The 21285-nt window shown below is 34.9% G+C and overlaps 2 protein-coding genes across 2 annotated transcripts in view; one reads left to right on the forward strand and one right to left on the reverse strand.

Annotated features, from left to right (window-relative positions):
* The window catches only part of LOC128992711 (basement membrane-specific heparan sulfate proteoglycan core protein-like), a 385028-nt gene extending 376510 nt beyond the window's left edge, over positions 1 to 8518 (forward strand). The window contains exons 72-77 of the mRNA XM_054416431.1: positions 2164 to 2342; positions 2910 to 3046; positions 3800 to 4000; positions 4422 to 4634; positions 4850 to 4997; positions 7343 to 8518. Of these exons, the coding sequence (XP_054272406.1) occupies positions 2164 to 2342; positions 2910 to 3046; positions 3800 to 4000; positions 4422 to 4634; positions 4850 to 4997; positions 7343 to 7397 (933 nt within the window). The 3' untranslated portion in view covers positions 7398 to 8518. The remainder of the gene's footprint in view (positions 1 to 2163; positions 2343 to 2909; positions 3047 to 3799; positions 4001 to 4421; positions 4635 to 4849; positions 4998 to 7342) is intronic.
* An 80-nt stretch (positions 8519 to 8598) lies between these two features.
* LOC128992477 (proteasomal ATPase-associated factor 1-like) lies at positions 8599 to 20266 on the reverse strand. Its single transcript, XM_054416066.1, has 7 exons — positions 20059 to 20266; positions 18100 to 18140; positions 17281 to 17474; positions 16269 to 16364; positions 12298 to 12503; positions 11040 to 11176; positions 8599 to 9241 (listed from the first exon to the last, which is right to left on the reverse strand). The coding sequence occupies exons 1-7, from the start codon at positions 20112 to 20114 to the stop codon at positions 8763 to 8765; spliced, it is 1209 nt and encodes a 402-aa protein (XP_054272041.1). The 5' UTR covers positions 20115 to 20266; the 3' UTR covers positions 8599 to 8762.
* Between the last annotated feature and the right edge of the window lie 1019 nt (positions 20267 to 21285).

The raw sequence follows: 21285 nt of genomic DNA on the forward strand, positions 1-21285 counted from the left end.
AGTGGAGAGACTTCAAATTTGAACGTCCATCAAATTTGCAGGTAGTTTTCAGAAAGTAAGAAAGAGTGCTTCTAAGTATCAGCATAGATTCAGATTGAACGTACTATCTTATCAATTTATCATAATTTTATATGAGCTGAATGCATATTTATGTTCATGTAACGTACTATTTATTTAATGTTCAAGTCTCGAAATTTCGGGAAATTTTAAATCTCGTTACACGAGACGAGATTTCTTTTTGGCCGAGATTTTTATCGAGACGAGAATAAAAAAATAAAAAAAAAAAAAAAAAAAAATTAAAAACGCCTGCAGAAAGTCAATGCAATACCCGCAATACAGGAGCGTGTTGTAGTTGCGTTTCCTTTGCGAAGGCGTTCTTATTTAATTAATTCTTCAAAAATGTAAATATTACTTTAATTATTTTAATAACATTTGAGAAGTTTTGTTAAGTTGTTAACAGTGTGAGGAATGTTTTATTACTATAAAAAAGTCAAAACAAGTAACTATTTTATAAAAATTAATATTTTATTTTATGATTTATTTTATTTTAGGATAAGTTGAACTCTTTTAACTGATATCACTATGTTTCCTAATCGTAGGCATTTTTAATAATTTAGGTGTGATTAATAAAAAAATGTTATGCTGATGTTTTTTAATAAAAGATAGTAAATATCCTTGCCTATTATCATTATTTTTGTATTTAAACAGTCATCTAACAATGTTACAAAATCAGGTAAAAATTCCGAACGTGCATTTCCCGTTGTGTATGAGAAGGGAAATCCCGTCTCGATCTCGTCTCGAAATTTTATGAGAAATAAAAAATCTCGTCTCGTCTCGTCTCGAACTAAAAATTCAATCTCGTCCATCCCTAAATGTTATATCATTTTTAAACTTTTCTCACCAAATGTTTTTTATTTACAAGCTATTGCATGTCTGGTGCTATAGGTAAAGATTAAATTGCACAATGTCAAATTCACGCTAAAATATGGGTAAATAAAAGTAAAAAAACTAAGTTTAAATCAATTTCAAATTCAACCACAACTAACCATGTTATTGATATTTTTCCATCAATTTATTCATGCTTCTGTTCATTCCTCCATAAACCAACCTTGTATTTATAAATTTGAATGTACAAACATTGTTACAATTGCAGGAGTGAACACGCTGCAGAGTATCCGAGAGATAGTGCCCGGTCAGTGGGTGACGGTCAACGCAGGGTTGTCAGGTTTGGACGCGCAGCTGTCTGTGACTGGAGACTTACCGGTGTCCAAGGGTGTGTCCGCAGGAGTGTTCAAGTTTACAACTCCGTTGTACATTGGAGGCTTTGACAAGTCAAGGATAAGACCGGCCGTTGGGGTCGGTGTCCGCCAGGGATTCCACGGATGCATCGCTGAGGTGACAATTCTTTTTGGATATTTATTTTTAATGCGTTTACCTGATGCAATTTTCAACGGTTTTTAAGGGAATGGTCCAAATAGTACTTACTTCATTACTTTGTTACTTCACAATCAAAACAGCTTCTTCCCAGGTTGAGAAGATTTTATTGTATCCCGCTTAAATATATTGAAAAATCCCACTTTATCACACATGGATTGTTGATAAAACTTTGCTCCATCCCGAGTGATCTTTATAGCTTTTTAAACTTTGCTATAGTGTCAGTAAACACCGTAGGTATGCCGTCCAATGATTTATCATGGGTGTTACTAGGGATGTAGTTTTGTGTCAAGAAAGATTGAATATTAAATGTTAATTATAACATCAGAAAAATTTTCTAAGATACAGTAATCAAGTCTGGAATGCATGTTACAAATTTAGAACATTTCAAGGCACAATTTTTCGGGAGGATTTCAACATTAAAAGTGATTATCAGGCTTACTAATATTTAATGAGAAAAGGGCAAGCTGGTTTAGTACTGAAGTGTTGGGTTCGATCCCCAAGGTCTGGGGTTAAAATTTAGCCAATTGTTAATGGCTATATCTAACTGACCCCAACCCTCTAGGCTTAGCCTGAAGTAATGTGCAGAACGTTTTTTCTAGAGTCTAGCATGCTAGTATATTTAATGACATATTATCAGATTTTATTTTATATTTGAAGCATGTGGTACAGCATTTGGTTTAAACAAATTATTAGAATTTTTTTTAAATTTCTTTATGCATCCGACAGGTACAAGTTTCTGGTCTCAATCTGGATCTGATTCGGTCGGTGGTTGACTCGGCCAACATTGAGCAATGCTCTAGTGGCTACGGAGATCCGTGTCAGTTTAGACCCTGTCAGAACAACGGCGTCTGCTACACTCTACCTGACGGCAAGAGTTACCAATGCAGCTGTCCCACTGGATACACGTAAGTTACATTTGAAAATTGTTTATTTGATCTAATGTTTAAAACTCAAATTTACACTCTGAAACCATATTTACTTGTCTGGTTATGATCATGAAAAATCAAACACAACAGTTAAAAGAAAACTCACAGAGACTGACAGAATGTATACAAAATGTTTCAAAGTAGGCTACTTTGAAAATACCTTCGGTGTAATAATAGTAAAGATTCAATCAAGGGCAGGGTTTCCAGAAAAATATAGTAATCAGTAATCACTCTTTATTCTATTGTCGGTAAAAAAATATACATGCATTGGCATGTGTCCACAACATCTTAAATGCATTGTACTACATTTACATGCCTAAATAGTAAAAATCCCTCCGTTCTTAAAATGTCTCTTCTCTATTAAAGACAGGAGCGTTTAATTTTGGCCCTTCTCTTGATTTTTTGAAACTCATCAAATAAATTTATAATTTGAAACTATTCCAGATTTTAAATGGTTTTCAGATTTTAATTTACGTTTTACCCATTACTATTGATAGATCATCCAATGTAAATATTTACTATCACACTTATTTTCTCATTTTATAGAGGTGAGGACTGCGAGACTGAACAAGACATGTGTGCAGTACTACAGCCTTGCCAAAATGGGGGATCTTGCGTCGGAACACCAAGCTCGTACAAGTGTGACTGCCCCTTCGGATACGCAGGCCCTACATGTACAGAGAGTAAGTAATCTGTTCCGACAACTTACATGTGTAGCTCGTCACAGCATTTTCCTGCGAGATAGTCGTACTGCTAACGCTCTAGCCCTCTAGTAAGTATGTTGAATCAAACCTTCAAGAGGAGATCACCAACCTCTTTAAATTTGCGTGCTCATTGTGGCAAACGACCCGTTTGACCGACGGTGGCATGGTAGCTCAGTTGGCTTAGAAGTTGCACTGATGAGTGTAGCGTAGAGGTCTTTTTACATGCGTGGGTTCGAATCATGTACATGTACAATTCATATTGATCTTACTAATGTGTTGCTTAGCTGGAGTGGAGGGCCCTAGGCCCACTTTTATAAATGGGCAGACTGGGCATATGCCCAGGGGTGCCCAAGGTTTGGGGGCGCCCCTCAACCACCGCCTGCCCGCACTAGGAAAAAATGGGGCCACTGCTTTTGGGTTTGCCCAGGGCTCCACTGACCCTTAACGTGGCCCTGGAGGGCACAACTTAAATTTAACAGTGTCCGGTTTGGGTGGAAGTTGACAGCATTAGTAAGTTTAATAAGGAGTGCAGACACACCTGTTGTGCTTCTTTTTACATTGGTAAGACTGTTGCCCTTGTAGGAAGGGGCCTTAGCCTCAGTTCCCTAACTCTACTCTACCTCTAATTTTCTCATTCAAGCTGGCTAAACTATCACTAACATAAGAGCTGGCCTTCCAATCTGCAATTTACAAATTCTTTACATTACTAATGAGATAAAAATTACTTTTTAGGAATTGAGTTCAGAACAGAGGTTCAATTCAACGGGGATGGCTACATAGAACTGAGCAAAGACTTGCTTCCGCACACCGATCCGGATAAAGCAGAACAGATCAATATAGAGTTTACCACATCACAAGCAAACGGTCTGCTGCTATGGCACGGCCAGACACCGCAAATGGATGGAACAGGACAAGACTATTTGTCAGTCGCCGGTGAGTAACTTAGCTGTTGCCGTCACACTTAATTTGCAGTGTTCATTGATGAATGTTAATGTACCAAATAGTTTTTAATTGAGTAAAAAATTGTATCTTACCTGTCGTAATAAATGTCAAACTACTTCACACTTTTTGTTTTACCAATTTATTGAGCAATGCCTTTTATATGTAAGATCACAATTTTATAACATAGAAAACAGCAGAGATGTACAGTCATGACACTAAGTTGTAACGTAAAATAAATTTACATCATATAAAAAGTTATCATTACTACTTAGATTACTAGGACTACTTAGTGATGAAGATTTTAAGATGGAAATGAATAAATTTCTTTGTAATCAGCCATTGTACTCCATAGAGGGCTCAACTCCTTTAGACTTTGATTAATTTAAGATCTCTTTTGCATCACATGTTACAGTGGTAGACGGCTACTTACAGCTCAGTTATGAACTGGGCTCCAGGCCTGCAGTGATCAGGTCCACACAGCGAGTCGACGATGGAGAAAGACATTCCGTAGTCATCAAGCGGCAAGGCAAGGACGGCTTGTTGATACTCGATCGAGAGAGTCAAGTGTTTGGTGAGAGCGGCGGACTGCTGACGCAACTCAATACCGCCGGAAACATCTATGTCGGTCAGTGGAACTACATGTCTTAACCGTTGAATTTTCAATAGTAGACAATATACTAATCTGTATGGAGCTGAAGCAAATTTTTAATTCAAATACATGTTTAAATACCCACTAAACATTTCCGTGTTCTTTTTGGGCAAGCAATAAAACTTCTAGTAATAGTAATCAATTCATCGCCTTTTTTATTTTCTATTCTTACAAAAAATAATGTCTTGCAGGTGGTTTACCCAACATAGAGCACATGGCGCCTAACAGCAACATAACCAACTTTGTCGGCTGTATACACTCCCTGCAGATCGAAGACTCCGGGGTCATCAACTTTGCGGAGAAAGCGATCAGCTCTGTAAATGCATTACCATGTCCAAGGTAAACATTTAACCAACCAATAAAGCCTAAGCCTTTGAGAACTGTAGGGCTGCATGGTCACAGTAACAGCCTACCAGAGGCGACCTATAGTGAAAAGTTACATTGCTTGGTTTGAAGGCTAACTAAGTATAATGTCCTTGTGAGTTCAAAAATAGCCAGTCTATTTCAAGATGACTACGAACTACGACTCACCATTGCCAAAATCCAACATGTTTAATGGTACAGAACTAACCAGTTGGATTGTCTATTTGCCTTGATTAAAACATCTCTTAATACCAACGTTTGGCTACTTGATTGATCTTGACAGATTTGTTTAATACGCTACTACTAAGCAAGAAATGGCGTTTTGTGTGTCGGAGATTCTTCAAACTAGAGGTGTTATGACTGTTCAACAAAATCTCTGAAATGTGTTCATAAAGGACCATTCTTATCTTAATTGCCTATGTGGGGAAGAAGTTTTGTTGAACAGTCACATTAGCTCTAGTTTTAGCAAACTCCAACTCACAAATCACCTTTTGGAAAACCAAGTTTCTGTTGTAAACACTGAAAAAATTATTAATATTATTGACATAATTTCTGTTTTAACTAGAAACTGACTATCTACTTTCTATAGATTTATTTGTGTTAAAAACAAGTATTGTTAACTCCGTTGTAAAAATGATTTAGTGTCCTAACGCAAAGTATGAATATGTTTAATAATTTGATGTTTAAATATAACATTGATATGGTTTGTATGTTTTAAGAGTAATATTTTAAACAATTTGGGTGCTACCAGCAAAGAGCATTCATTAATTTTACTAACATATTTATTTTGTTCCTTATGCTTACTCATGGACTAACAGGAAGCGTCGAGTGATAGTAAAACCTACAAAATGGGTTCCGTCTTCTTTAGTTTTTGCTAAAACTCGCCACAACAAAACTACCCACACAACCCACCACCTAAACAAACACCTAATTACAACAATGGCTATGGGTTCTCAAAACAAAAGTGCCCAAAGGCATTCCTCGTTTAGTAACGTCCTTGTCTATTTTCTCTTAGCCATTTCTATGACAGTAAATTTAAGTTAAATTTATAATTAATATGACTTTACACATAACATAACATAAACAACTTATCTTAAACACCATAAGAATGAAAAACTTTGTAATCCATAAAAATATTCTTAAATGGCGACTAATACAGGTTACAACATTAAGTACTCTCAGTTATTTTTCGTAGTCCTTAGTTAGTCGCTAATTTATAATATTCTATGGGTTGTTTGGTTATTTTATTTTATTGCTTAAGAGACTATGCCTATTTGCTTGGTCTGGTAAGTACAAATGACCCATAAACAGCAATAAAATAAAATCTGCTTAACATTTTATTGTGAGTTGTATTGGAATTCATAGTTTATAATGAATATTGACTTAATAAATAGAATTATATTATGTTGGAAGTATGACCAACATGTTAAGGTGAGTAGATTAACTAACCAGATACGGTAATTCTGTTATATAAAAGCAATAAATATACTGTCAAAGTATGTGATTGGGAATTAGTACTCCAAATAAGTAAATGCAACTTTTAAACTCTGGAGATTTACTTGCTTTTATCTTACACTTGACTATAGATAGTTTGAAATTTGACATTTTGAAAGTGCAAACAAGTCCGATGTATATATATTTTACCACCAATTTATTTGTTTTGTTTCTTTGTGTGATATTTGGAATAAAGTCGCCCATTTTTTTTATATTGACTACGTTTAGGCTAGTTCATAATATTTGTTACACCTATGTATTATTTTATTCAGTTGAGAATGGGTAAAAATAATGCCCCAGTTACCTTGTGCTGAGTGCCATAAAATATTTTAACATCTATTTTAACGATACAATTTTTCTTGGGAGTTTTTAAAAGCAATGGTTTATGAAGTAATGAAGCAAATATTTAGTAGTTAAGTGTAAAAAACCCCCAAAAGAAATGTCAGATGTCAAGAGTCGTATCTTTTTCTGCCTTTGTTTACTCTCTTGTAATTTTTACAACAGGGTTCTCTTTGTTTGATATTTAACTATAGTTCGGCCGCTTAGAAAGTGACCTACTCCAGCAGTTTAGCATTAGTGCGCAGGTCGTTTTCTAAGCTGCCGAACTATAGCCTAACGTTTGACTGTATATTGCTGATGGTTCAGGGGATTGGTGCAAATGTTAGAAATTGTTAATATTCAAGCTATACAGATAACTGAAATAACACATATTTTTACAAGATTGGTTATTAGTTGTAAATATTGCTATTTTAGTTGTATTATTTGTCATTATTATTTATATTTTGTTTATTTTCATTAGTAAACTTTTAACATATTTATGTCCTCAGTTCGGACGATTACGAAGACGAAGAAGATGCTGGAAGAGGAGATGTTGGAAAATAAAAGCGAGTCACGCTTTAGAAAATAATCATCAACCTCCGAGTCAATTTGTGTTCATTATTTGTGTAGGGTCCTTTTATAGTTTATTGTTTTTTTATCCATATTGTTTAATTTATTACATTTTGTTGACTAGTAGTTTACTTATATACCGTAGAAAGCGATATGGACATAGAAACAATGAATTTAAAAGTATTGAACTGCCTCACGTAATTGTTACTAACCGCTTCGTGCCATAAAAATAATTAATCTTAACCATTAGATGTATTCCAAAGAGTTGTCCCTTGGCTTCCAGTACTGCCAATTTAGTGTCTTTGCCACAATTTAGTGATCTTTAAGTTTAGGATTTTTTTTACGTTGCAGAGAGTGCGCTGTTTGTGTGGAATGATCATTTTCTTTTCATTCCTAAAGAAACTTTGTGACCTGACTTGGGTTTTGTGTGGATCCATGGTATAAGGTTTGTCTGGAGAAGATTAAATCACACAAACATTCGTTTTCCTGCTGCTTTGATTTCATATTTATAAATCCAAGGAAGCATAACCTAATTTAGTCAATTGTGTTCAGTTCTTACTTAAGTTTGAAGATCACTTAAGACATTCTTATTTTTCCATTTACTTGATTTTAGCGTTACTTTTTTAATATTTGCAGACACAAAGTCTGTTTTTTACACTATAAATATTTGTTCAAACTTTAGGTTAGAGTTGTTTTTGTAAGTATTATCAATCGCAGACAAATGACGATTTATTTTTTGTACGCTTTATTCCGTTAAAAAATCTTATTTCCATGACTGTTTCATTCATGCGGGTTTACAGGTTGTAGGACTGAAGCTGTTACTGGGTAGTATTTAGTACGAGCAATTTACAGATATTTATATAGATTATATTTTTAACCTAGTTGTGGAAACAAGATTTTTTATCTCTTTTCTGTACTCTTCTTGTAATGTTATGTTTTAGCTATAACTGTTGTACTATTATAGATTACCGCCATTGTAAATGTTTGTTAGCATAAAAATATTGTGCTGTAATTTAAATGTTATGTTTTAATAAGAACTAAACTATTTGTACAAACGAACAAACTAATAAGGTCTTTTGTTAATGACGATGACAATAAAAGATGTATTATATTTACTTGTAGCTATTTAGTTTTTACCCACAACTCACAGAACTGTTAATCCCATTGATGTAGAATATTTCCATTTCACCTTATTATTCTCTTCTATTTGTGGCTAATTACCATTTTTATTGCAGTGTTGGAAGATGACATTATTTTTATAAAACTAGAGCAGGCTAAATCAGTATTTTTAGTCTCCAAATCAATCAAATAAAGGATAAATCAGTCAAGATACAACAAATAACTCCTTAACTAGTTTAATCACTCATTAACAAATTGCTGGATGATCCGTTCTACATTATATCTCCTGATCAATGCATCTCTGCTGCACGTGTAGACAAACTGATTGTCCGTACAAATATCGTAAACAGGATCGCAGTCTGGTCCGGTTAAAACTACCCTTTTATCGTCCAGTCTCACATTCCGATAAACCGTCAACCCGTCTGCGTGGGAACAGAAGAATCCTTCCTCTTTGAAAGCCACAACACACAGAACCGCACTGTTTGATTCAAACCACGTTTCGATTGGAGCTTTTGCGTCTTTTATGTCGAACAAGAACACTTCACCACTGTGGCATCCGACGATGAAATAGGAGGTTGACAGTGTAGTTACAGTGTTTACTGCCGTACTGCAGTTGAAAGAAAATAGTTTTTTGCGGCTGTAGACCGCGACACAATGAACACTTCCGTCTTCACAGCCGAGGAGCACAGCTTTGTCTTTCGTTTCAACCTCTTCTTCACCTGTAAAAATTTGTTTTGAATTATGTTTGGTACAAATTCACTGGCTAATTTTATGAGCCTATCCCTCTATAGTTGAGGAGAACCTATAGGTAAATACCCCTGCTGCAGCAAACCTGCAGACTAAGCGAATTTCCATTTGACTGATAGGATTTACACTGAAATGTATAAAACTGTTTTTTTTTTGTTTTTTTTTTGTAAAATGTTAATAGTTAGTAAGAAATAAAAACATTTTCCAAATTTGATCAAAATATGTTCATAAACAAGCAAACTACAACAGTTTACTTATCCTCCATAAGAATAACATGGGAATTTTAAATTTACAATTTTTTTTTTTGGAATTTTCTCCATAACCATTAGGCACATAATAACGCTTCATACTAAATTATTTGTTTTTTTTAAGCTCTACAAAATGGTTTGGAAAGAAATTGCTAAATTTTTTTTTGTCAAAAATGGGAAAAACCTATTTTTACCCCATAAAACCCTGTTCCCATGGTCTGATCATGCTGGATCCCGAACCCAATCAAATAAACGTAGGTTTACACGTTTGTACTAAATTTCATCAAAATCGGATCATTTTTGCTCGAGTTATCAAGGCTAACGGACATATATATATATTAGAGATGGACGAGATTGGATTTTTAGTTCGAGACGAGACGAGACGAGATTTTTTATTTCTCATAAAATTTCGAGACGAGATCGAGACGGGATTTCCCTTCTCATACACAACGGGAAATGCACGTTCAAAATTTTTACCTGATTTTATAACATTGTTAGATGACTGTTTAAATACAAAAATAATGATAATAGGCAAGAATACTTACAATCTTTTATTAAAAAACATCAGCATAACATTTTTTTATTAATCACGCCTAACTTATTAAAAATGCCTACGATTAGGAAACATAGTGATATCAGTTAGGATAGAGTTCAACTTATCCTAAAATAAAATAAATCATAAAATAAAAGCAATATTAATTTGTATAAAATAGTTACTTGTTTTGACTTTTTATAGTAATAAAACATTCCTCACACTGCTTACACTTAACAAAACTTCTCAAATGTTATTAAAGTAATATTATAAAAATAATTAAAGTAATATTTACATTTAAAGAATTAATTAAATAAGAACGCCTTCGCAAAGGAAACGCAACTACAACACGCTCCTATTGCATTGACTTTCTGCAGGGGTTTTTAATTTTTTTTTTTTATTCCCGTCTCGATAAAAATCTTGGCCAAAAAGAAATCTCGTCTCGTGTAACGAGATTTAAAATTTCCCGAAATTTCGAGACTTGACCATCCCTAATATATATATATATATGAATTTGAACGGATGGTGTTTTTGGCCTCGGTCCCGCGTCCAGGTCTTACCATGAGCACTGCGGTAATAGCTTATTCCTTATGTGGGGGGGAGCGAGCTGGCGTAGTGGTTAGAGCGCGGGACTTCAGTCCCTGTGGTCCTGGGTTCGATCCCCGTCAAGTCACCAATGGATTTTATCTAAGTGATAATGCCGCAACCCCTAGGTCTAGCCTGAAGTAATGTAAAAAACAATTCCAGACTCGTGCCTAGCGTCATTTGACAAAAAAAAAATCCTTATATGGGAAATTCGCTAAAAGTGCTTGGACACATACTAAATGTTGTTAATTATCACTGAAGCTAATTATATTCTAGACTTACAGTTAAAAGATGAATACGGTAAATCCTAACATAATAATTGTACTAACATTGGTTATGGAAACTGAAGATAACTGATTCCAATCTATAATTTAAACATTTTTGGACCTTCACTAAAATACTCACTGGGTGGATCCGAAGGTACACCGAGAGACAAGAACGGAGCAGAAAACACGTGGCAACAGTTGATTGTGGAGCTCAGCTTGGCAATGTCTGCAATGCAGCACGCGGCACTACAACTCCATAACTTGGCTGTCCCGTCCCTGTGACAAAACAGTAAACTGTGACTAGAATGGAAGGGAGAAAAGACTATGCATAAAGCTGATCCAAGTCTATAAGTAGCTACACATCACATAAACACTTCACTAAGGCCATGAAATACTTACTTTGAGTACATATTTTAAATTGGATATGATCGCAGGGAATAATCAAGGCAACACTAAATAAACTGTAATGCTCCTCTGGCATGACATTATCATAGGCGATGGCAATGACCTAATGTTTGCCGTTTGTCTGATAAAAGTTATATTTTTGTTTTCCAAGAAAAGATTCAGAAAACAAGCCTATGATGACGTCATGCTGGAGGAGCATTACGGCCAGTTTATTAAGTGTTGCCTTGGAATAATGGAGCAAGGTGATTTCTGAGGTATCTTAAAATCTCAATCATCAAGGATATCACCTAGGTGTTTCTATAAAATACAGTAATAATGTGCTGTCAAATTACCTTGTGTTAGCATTATACATCTACAATTATTGGGGGGGGGGGGGTGATCAACCTGGCAGCAGATTATTTTTGGTCAAAATGTACAGCTAAAAACTTCATAAAACCCGCTGTCAAACCCAAGGCTTATTACAGTAATCTGAAATAACTTACTGTGACAATATCGCTATTTTCGAACTGTCCTTCAAGGTGTGTTTGTCACAGTAAAGGACTATTTCATATTTTAATTCCTTTACCACCTTATTCAGATAGGTTTCTACAGAAAGTTTCCCTAAAATCTACAAAACCTTAAACCAAAAATTAACTTATTCCCTATATGGAAAATTCGCTAAAAAATACGTTTGTTTACTTAGATTCTAAAAATGTGGTTAGAAATTAAAACAATGTGGTATGGTAGTTTATCACACTAAGACCAACAAAAGTAAATCTACTTCATCATCAAATCATCAATTAAAATTTACATTTTTATTTACTACCTACTAATATGAAGAAAGATATGGAAACAATGAGATTTGTAGAGGAAGATTCGGGGGACTGAGAGAATCGGCAACAACATGTTTGCGAGGCCAAGTAGGCTACCAGCTAGGGTATTAGTGGTCATAGCAGTAAGCATGAAGAAAGATGTACTCGGACAGACACGTTACTAGAACTAAAGCCACTTACTTGCTGACAGAGAGGATATTCTTTCCCTTGTCTATAAAGTCAAAGTCGGTGACAGCCATGGTGTGCCCTGTGAGAGTTACTGGACATTTTCCAGTCATCGCACACCACACCTTTAGTTGCATGTCTGCGCCACCAGACAGCACCACGACCCCGCTCGGGAAGAACTTGCACTTGTATACATCCCCAACGTGGCCCGACAATGTGCACTGTCAACAGTAACTTTCTGTGATACTATATGGTAAAAATAATAATTACAAATGCTAATTGCACAAAAATTTATAATTACTTTTATAATGACTAACTTATCCATCACTGAAGCATCCTGAAATGGGATTCTGTTGAGCACTATTAGAGATCCAAACGACATTTTTAGACATTGATAAAAATAACCTTAAGGCTCGCCACACACTGCGTCCGGTCGGGTAAAATCGGAGGCAAATCTTCACACACTGCATCAGGCGTTCCAGTTCCGGCGACCAGTCTGAGCCTATGCGAGGACAGCGGTATTGTGAGTTGAAGAAGTGTTTAACCAACAACATACAGTAGTTAGTTTTAACCAAATTTCCCTAAAGCAATGAGTGACAGTTACAGTGAAGAAGAGATCTTCGTAGTTGCAGCAGCTCTTGCTTCGGAAGAGGAAGAGCGTCTGCGACAGAAGAGGTTGTGGGTGCACAGTATAAACGTCCTTATGGCCTAGGTCGTATAGCACAGGGTACGCCTGTACTAGCACAATCAGTTTCCCTTCCAATGACATTTTGTTACAAGTCGTATAGCGTAAACAATAACCACAAAACCACGTCTGCTGCTACTGTCACTGTCACGAGGTGAGTAGAAGTCGTCTGCGCATGCGCGAGCTCACCGGCGTTGGAAGCTTGCCGGAAGCCTATCGCTTCTCGACCGAAATAATTTTACCGGACCGCACCTGACGCACCGGACCGGATGCAGTGAATTAATGGTTTTCGAATTTACCTGATTCGGCATGCGATCCGATTTTACTGGACCGGACGCAATGTGTGACGAGCCTAACCTTGTAGATTTTTTTTTTTTACTTTTTTTGTACGGAAAAGGTACTTACCCCTGTCTTCTATCTTACATCAACCTTTTGTTAGACAGCATAATTAATTATTGACAGCCCAATGACAAATGGGATCTGCATCCGGAACATGGAATTGAATTAGCGAACTTCATGTTTGAAGTTGAGATCTTTAACAATTTGGCTACCTTGACGTTGTGATAGGTAGCATAGGTAGCTAAGATCTACCTCATTAACCCATTTGCACCGTTTTATTTATTTACCAAAATTCCCAGTATCACTGAAACATTTAAAATAATAAAATAGGCATTTGACTACTTTTTATTATGATTTATAGTATTTTATAGCTGAAAATAATAATAAAATTTAAATTTTTATATTTTTTTGAATTTTTTATGTATATTTGTATGTATTTAGGATTAGGATATGTTTACACTATTTTATATAGGTATTTCTCAAAAAAATATATACATATACCTGCCTGAAAAAATATTAGACTATTTTTTATTTTGTTTTATAGTAACTTATTTTATAGCTGAAAATAATATAAAACATATAATGTATAGGTATAAAATTTTATATTTTATTTGTATATGTATTTAGCACACGTTTTCACTATTTTTCATACTTCTCATAAAAATAGTTAAATAGCTGCCTGTATTACGTAAATATGAAATCATTAAAGGAACATAATATTTTGATAAACAAATTTAAATATTATAAGTATATATTGTAAAAGTATAAATGGTTCATTAAAAAAAAAAACTAATTTTCAAATTTCATGGATGACGTACCAGTACGTCAGCCGTGATACTGTACATCACTGACTTGACGTACTGGTACGTCATCCGATGCAAATGGGTTAAACAGAGCTAATGAGAAAAAATTTACCATCAGTAAATACAGTATCTACCAGTCTCACTTAAAGATGTGCCAAAATGTGCTTACCGTCACACACCACATTCACCAAATGCTTATGATGGTGTAGGGACATAGGTTTAGTAGCTTGTGGCATTTTCTTAATGTGATGAGTAATGTGATTTTTTTACCTTAGTTTAGTTTGTAGTCTTGTTAATTGGGTTTTGATTCAGTTGTTGTTGTAATTGAGGTTGTTTTTATTTTTCAGTTATGTTTTAATAAGAAAACGTTATGCTAAAAACTTTCTCCTTTGGCTTATGGTTATTGATTTTTTTTATACTATCCTAATGAGGGTCTACAACTTGATCTTCACTTAGATAATATACAGGGTGACAAAAAAGTCTGGAAACGGTTTAATATCTATTTAACTAAATTCGTTAGAAAATTCAAACCTTCCACCTCAACTTACATGTATAAAAACTACTTTTTCCAAGAATTATCATTTTTAGCGAATTTCCCATATAGGGAATAAGCTATTACCGTAGTACTCATGGTAAGACCTGGACCCGGTATCGATTTATTTTTTCGTTTTGAGGTCCCTAGAGGCCAAAAACACCATCCGTTCAAATTCATATATATATATATATATATTTATATATATATATATATGTGTCCGTTAGCACGATAACTCGAGCAAAAATCATCCGATTTTGATGAAATTTAGTACAAACGTGTAAACCTACATTTATTCGAACGAGTTCGCGAACCAGCATGATCGGACTATGGGAACGGGGGTTTATGGGGGGTTTTATGGGGTAAAAATAGGTTTTTCCCATTTTTGACCCTAAAAACGCAAAATTTTACAATTTCTTTTCACACCATTTTGTAGAGCATAAAAAAACAAATAATTAAGTATATTGACGCGTTATTGTGCGCCTAATGGTTACGGAGAAAATTCCAAAAAACTGTAAATTTAAAATCCCTATGTTATTCTTATGGAGAAAAAGTCAACTGTTGTAGTTTGCTTGTTTATTAACATATTTTGATCGAATTTGGAAAATACATTAATTTCTTACTAACCTATTAACATAAAAAAACGACCGTTTTACCCTCCCTGTTGCAGCAAACCTAAGTACTCGTTTAACTAATTCTATTTAAATAGGGAATAAATATGATATTTTTAACCGACTTCTCCACTACCAACAAAAGGAGGAGGTTCTCAATTTGTTTGTGGCGATGTTTTTTTTTTTTTATATATTAATTACTTGAGGATTTTTGATAAGCAAAACTGTTTGAAACAATCAAAGGTTCCACAGAACAATCATTATTTTTTTAAGGAGACATTTTAGTGTAAATCCTATCAGGCTAATGGAAATTCGCTTAGTCTGCAGGTTTGCTGCGGCGGGGGTATTTTACCTCTACTAGGGGACGACCCATGAGGAGTAGGTACATAATCTTTAATGTAAGCATAGGTTGATATGCACATCATTTTAAAGGTCTGGTCAAGTGAAGTTCATTGCCGGAAGCCGTGTCAAAAAAGGTTGATTCGTTACAAAATGGCGGCTGTCAAAGGTTCTTGTTGAATATACCTGCACAGGCCTTACTATTGGTAAATACTCGTATTAAACATTAGCTTGAGAGCTGAAACTGTATTTTAAAGTCAACTAGCTCATAGACTAATATTATTCAATCTTCGAAACAAATTTAAACGGGTTTCAGATTTCCCGGCTAATGTTGAATATGAGTATTTACCAATTCTAAGGCCTCTGCAGGTATATTCCGCAAGAACTTTGGACTGCCGCCATTTTGTAGTGGATGAACCTTTTTTGACGCGGTTTCCGGCAATGAACTCCACTTGACCAGATCTTTAAAATGACGTGCATATCAATCTATGCTTACATTAAAGATTATGTACCTACTCCTCATGGGCCGTCCCCTGGTGAAGGTCAAAAAATGGTAATGCTTGCAAAAAGTAGTTTTCATACATATAAGATGATGTGAAAAGTTTTAATTTTCGAACAAATTTAGTTAAAAAGATATCAAGCCGTTTCCAGACTTTTTTGTCACCCTGTATAGTTACCTTTAGTTCTCCTTGATTGAAATCCCAAACTAAAAGTTGGTTGTCCTTGCAAACTGAGACGCTCAGACCTTTAGACGATACACTTAGTGATGTAATCTGAAAATGAGGACAACATTAAACCCCACAACCTGATGTAATCAGAGGAAAAAATAAAGAGAAGACCAAGTACGGTATTGAATTTTGTAAGACTCCATGAGAAACTTGTCTCCAGTAAGACACATAGTTGATGTAATTCATACACTGCTTACCGTTATAGTATACCATCAATCCCGTAAATTCTATAATTTTAATAGAAACCTATTGGTATTAGCTTCTCCATTTTATCTTCATGACAAAGAGTACCGTAAAACAATAGTCTAGTCATTCAGCTGAGCTTTTTGTATAAACTACTTAAATCAGTATGAATGACTATTGATCTCCAACCAAACAGTTGAAAGTAAAATTTCATGATGGAATTGGCCTCTGGATTTACTATAGTTGTTTATACTGTCCAAATCTAAAACAATACTTTGTAGTTTGCAAGGACTAACAGCTGTTTTGTGCTTCTTAAGAAGCACATCATGAGGTCAGAAAAATGTCGAGTCGTCATTATATTCCTCGAAGTGGAGTTCTCTAATTCTCCCTGCAAAAGACTTGTCTCTCTAGCAAACTACAAAGGATTGTTTTGGACAGTAGAGTAACAAGGTAATATAAACCACTATAGTTGATAGTAAAATATAACAACAATAATAATATAACTACAAATAATAATAATAATAAAATATAACTACAACAGCGTAATTTTCCAAACGTTTTAGTCCTTTATTAAAACAAGGTTAATTTTTAAAACCCCCTTGTGGATTTCATGGAGTACACTATAGGGACTAGTGAGATGAGATAACAAAACCTGCATTCTTGACTTGCTCTTTGTTACCACTCTAGTAACAGGGAAGTACCTCAGGAACATCAGAGAAAGACAAAAAACAAAGATAATGAAATATCTTAATCTTAGTTAGGCTACCAAACATCTTACCCCTTTTTTATGGATTCCAGAGTAGACTTTTGATGCAGCGAGAAACAAGCTTGTGAATGGTGCGTCTTTGTACTTGACTTGAATGAAATCTTTGCCGACTTTTTCCACAGCAAAGCCATTCGTGCCTGTGATCTTCGGCAAACCACTAGTGCCGATTTGAACACATCTCAATTTGCCTTGGATGCTTTTCTCATCTAGAGAAGAATGACTAGTTTTATTATATAATCTTTAAAAAATATACATTTTTTATACAACACAATCATGTGATTGACATTTTAAGAAAGATTTTACCCTTAAAACACACAGTGTAGGCTATGTTGCGGTAGGAAGCAATCTGGTGTAGTGGTAGAGCAATTTATTTTGGTCCTCTAGGTCCTGGGTTCAAATCCAGCTAATCACCAAGATGGATTTTACATATATGATAATGCCCCAACTTCTATTTCTAGGGTGAAGTACGGTAATGTGAAAAACAATCCTGACTAGAGACCATTTAAAATTATTAGGCCTATAACTTAAGTCGAGGCATGTCACACTAGTTACCTAGGCTAATAGATTGATTTTTTTAAGTAAAGAAATAATTCCCTTTAAGGCTTGTGATGAAATGGAATATTGTCTAATGTTCCATTGACGAAATACATACAAGACAATGGGAAAAATCTCCCCTGATTGAAGACACCTTCCACCTTCCTGTTCTCCCCATAGCTCTAAGATGTTGTTTTTTGTGTCAGATTGTAAGTTAGGTTCCATTTGTTTGGCTGAGCCTAGCCTAGGTGTTGTAAAATGTTTAGAGTTTTATTACAGGCAATGTTGATAACTTACCTTTCTTCTTATAGACAACCCATACTTCTCCTTCTAATTTCCTAAAAAATAAGCAAGTATGAAAATTAAATAAAAATCGTAAGGTAGCCTGAAAAAGGTTACAGTTCCCCAGAGAACATGGGACCAGTCGGTTTTGATATAGGCTATATACATTTTGATTCGGTTTGATGTATTGTTTCCAAAATATTATTTTTTTTCTATTCAAACGTAGAATTTAGTGATGATCTTATTGTTGTTTAATAAATGCAAACATTAAATTGAGCCAATCTTTTATGGCCTAGGTACTTTTTCATTATTATTTAATAAACTAAACAAACAATATTCAAACCAAAAACTAAATAGGTATATTTTATACATGTTAACAAAACAAACAATAAGCTTATAAGCAAAATTTGGAAAAAACATACTTAGGCCAAAACAAATACCTACAATTGACTTGGTTTTCTTCTTTGATCCTTGTTTTCACTTCATTGCCGTAAATTTCATATGTTTTATTTCTTTTTTTTTATCAAGCTTTGTTCTTTTAAAAAACTAAAACTATTTTAGTTAGCCTCATAACTACCGGTACAAAGAGTTCAAAACTACCTCATAAGAGTTCAAAAATCTATAGTTTCCTCCATTTTTAGTCGTACAAAGGATAAAATAAACAAACAACTTTTTTAATGTTTTTGTATAGGTACCGTAATTATATTATGGTCAAGTTAATTATCTATGCGTGATATTAATATAGAACCGAATAATATATATCACAGGGTTTGTGCGGAATACTCTTGGGTAACAAATAACTTAACATCCTAGTAGGCCTACATAACTTAAGAAAATTTGTCTTTCTCTTCAATTTATCACGACATTTCATCAAATAAGATATCCCATCTACTATTTCTACTGTCTACTGTTTAAACTGGCTACAGTTCCACAGAGAACCTGCAATACATTATCGGGTTAAGATAAATTAAAATGGCTTGATATAAATATCACATTGAATTTAATTTTACCATGTGATATGCCTGTAAATAATATACTTTAACTTAATACTTTACTCTGAAATGGAGACCATAGCAATGTAGGTACCGGTATTTTAGGTTTAAGCCAAGTATGAATGGAGATGAGGGTAGGATGAGTGGCGGTATCTTGTAGTCTTAGTGACTTAAGGCCGACACGTTCCTTAGACATAGCTTTTAATTAATAGACCTAGCCCATTCAGCCAATTTGGCAACTAAGGAACCTACGGTTTACAGTGGAATCCGAACCACATTTCACCATGTAATTAAGGAATTGGTCTAATTATTATAATATTACTGCCCCCGGATAACTTAGTTGTGGTACTACCTAGTGCGGACGTTAATCCACACCAGGGAGTATCGCATCCACAATGCATGCAAAACACTCACATGGAAATATCCACAATTCGTGACCTCCTAGTTGCTGGATTACAGGACGACGCCACTGTCCCAGTCTGACAATAACAATAAAACATTTAAAGTTGTTTATTTTGTCCTTAGTTTTATGGTAAATTTGCACGTCTAAAAATTAAATAGACTAAAATATAAATGTTAGACACCTTATGTGGTAATTAACTTATATTAGGCCTACTGTAATAAGTTAAATTTTAAAAACTTAGTTAGGGCCTAGGCCTTATTGTTTGTTTTGTTAACTTTCATAAAATATTGAGTATTGGTTGAATATTGACAGAAACATCAATAAAAACGTAAACAGGTCATAACTCAATACATAACAAAATTTTATATTGTAGAACTGATAAACTGAACCGATTCAAAATCTAATATAAGTTATTGATACTTCTACCGATATATCGCAGGTTCTCTGTGGAACTGTGCCCAAACTTTTTAAACTATTTAAAACTAGTTTATTGGATTTCCGGTCCCTGTCCAAATATGATGATTAATATAACTAACTCATGTAAATACCATTAAATAGGCCTATCATAGGCTAACATACCACAGTATATCATCCCAGTCACTCTGCAGAATTGTAATTGAATTTATAGATGTCATATTATTGATAATATTAAGTTACCAAACTACACAAAACTCAAACAAATACTTAGCTAGCGCATTAAAGCTATGCAAATAAAATATTAAATTGTTTAAACTTTAAATTATTTCTGCTGGCTATGAGGGAAAGAACAGAAGACTGATTAGTGATGTGCGATACGTATCGTATCGTATCGGAATATCGCGATACGCGAGGGACGATACGATATTTCGATACGATATTTGAAAAACGATACGTATCGTATCGCCTAAAACGATATTTGTATTTATATCGGCACATAGAGCGATACGATTCATGTCAAAACGATATTTTTAAGCTTTTTTGCGCAGGCCCAGCAAACTGCAAAATCTGTACTCTGTGGATGTGTAGTTTGAAATAGGAGTTTTTGATGTTTGTATTTTTGGTTTTTACTTGATAATGTACCAGTCCCATCCACTGAGCTAAAATTATAACTGGAGGTAGCACAGCCATGGCAGAAGTCTGTCAAAAGCGTGTCGCTGATTTTGTTAGGTTGGTATAGCAGTGGGTTTTCTTATCATAGCAATAACATGGCTTCTTATAACTAGGTTGGTATAGCAGTGAGTTTTCTTGTCATAGCAATAACATGGCTTCTTATGACATGACACCCGCCTCACGCAAACATGGCGGCTGGCGACACGCATCTTTGACATTCAGTGCTACCTCCAGTTAGATTGATAACTCAGTGATCCCATCCCAGTCCATTTCCACTAGCGTGCTATGGCTATGGCAGTCTGGCACTAGCAGTGCAGACTGCAGACTGCAGAATGTGGGAACTGTCTGTGGCTGTGGCAATTACATTAATGTATCTGCAATCCTAAAATGCTATGGGAAGGATAGGGAAACAGGTCCAAGACGTAGGGAGTTGTGAAGGAAGTAGAAAAGGCGAGCAGTGTGGAGTGTGGAAATGGAAATATGTATCTGCAATACTAAGACTGTTTTCAGAGTAAACTAATGATTTTCCTCGAGCAAAGCTTGGTCCCCAGGTACTTATATAAATTTGCCGTTTCTAGGTTAGGTAGGGGAGGGGGGAAACGATATGATACGTATTGTTTTTCGATATTTTTGACGATACGATTCGCGTATCGCGATACATACGCCCGATTCGATACGGCGATACGATATTTTTTCCCGATACGTATCGTATCGCTG

Source organism: Macrosteles quadrilineatus, unplaced genomic scaffold, assembly GCF_028750875.1.
Source record: "Macrosteles quadrilineatus isolate MER2022 unplaced genomic scaffold, UCM_ALF_1.0 Scaffold_4__1_contigs__length_99947679, whole genome shotgun sequence".
In the NCBI taxonomy this organism is placed as follows: domain Eukaryota; kingdom Metazoa; phylum Arthropoda; class Insecta; order Hemiptera; family Cicadellidae; genus Macrosteles; species Macrosteles quadrilineatus.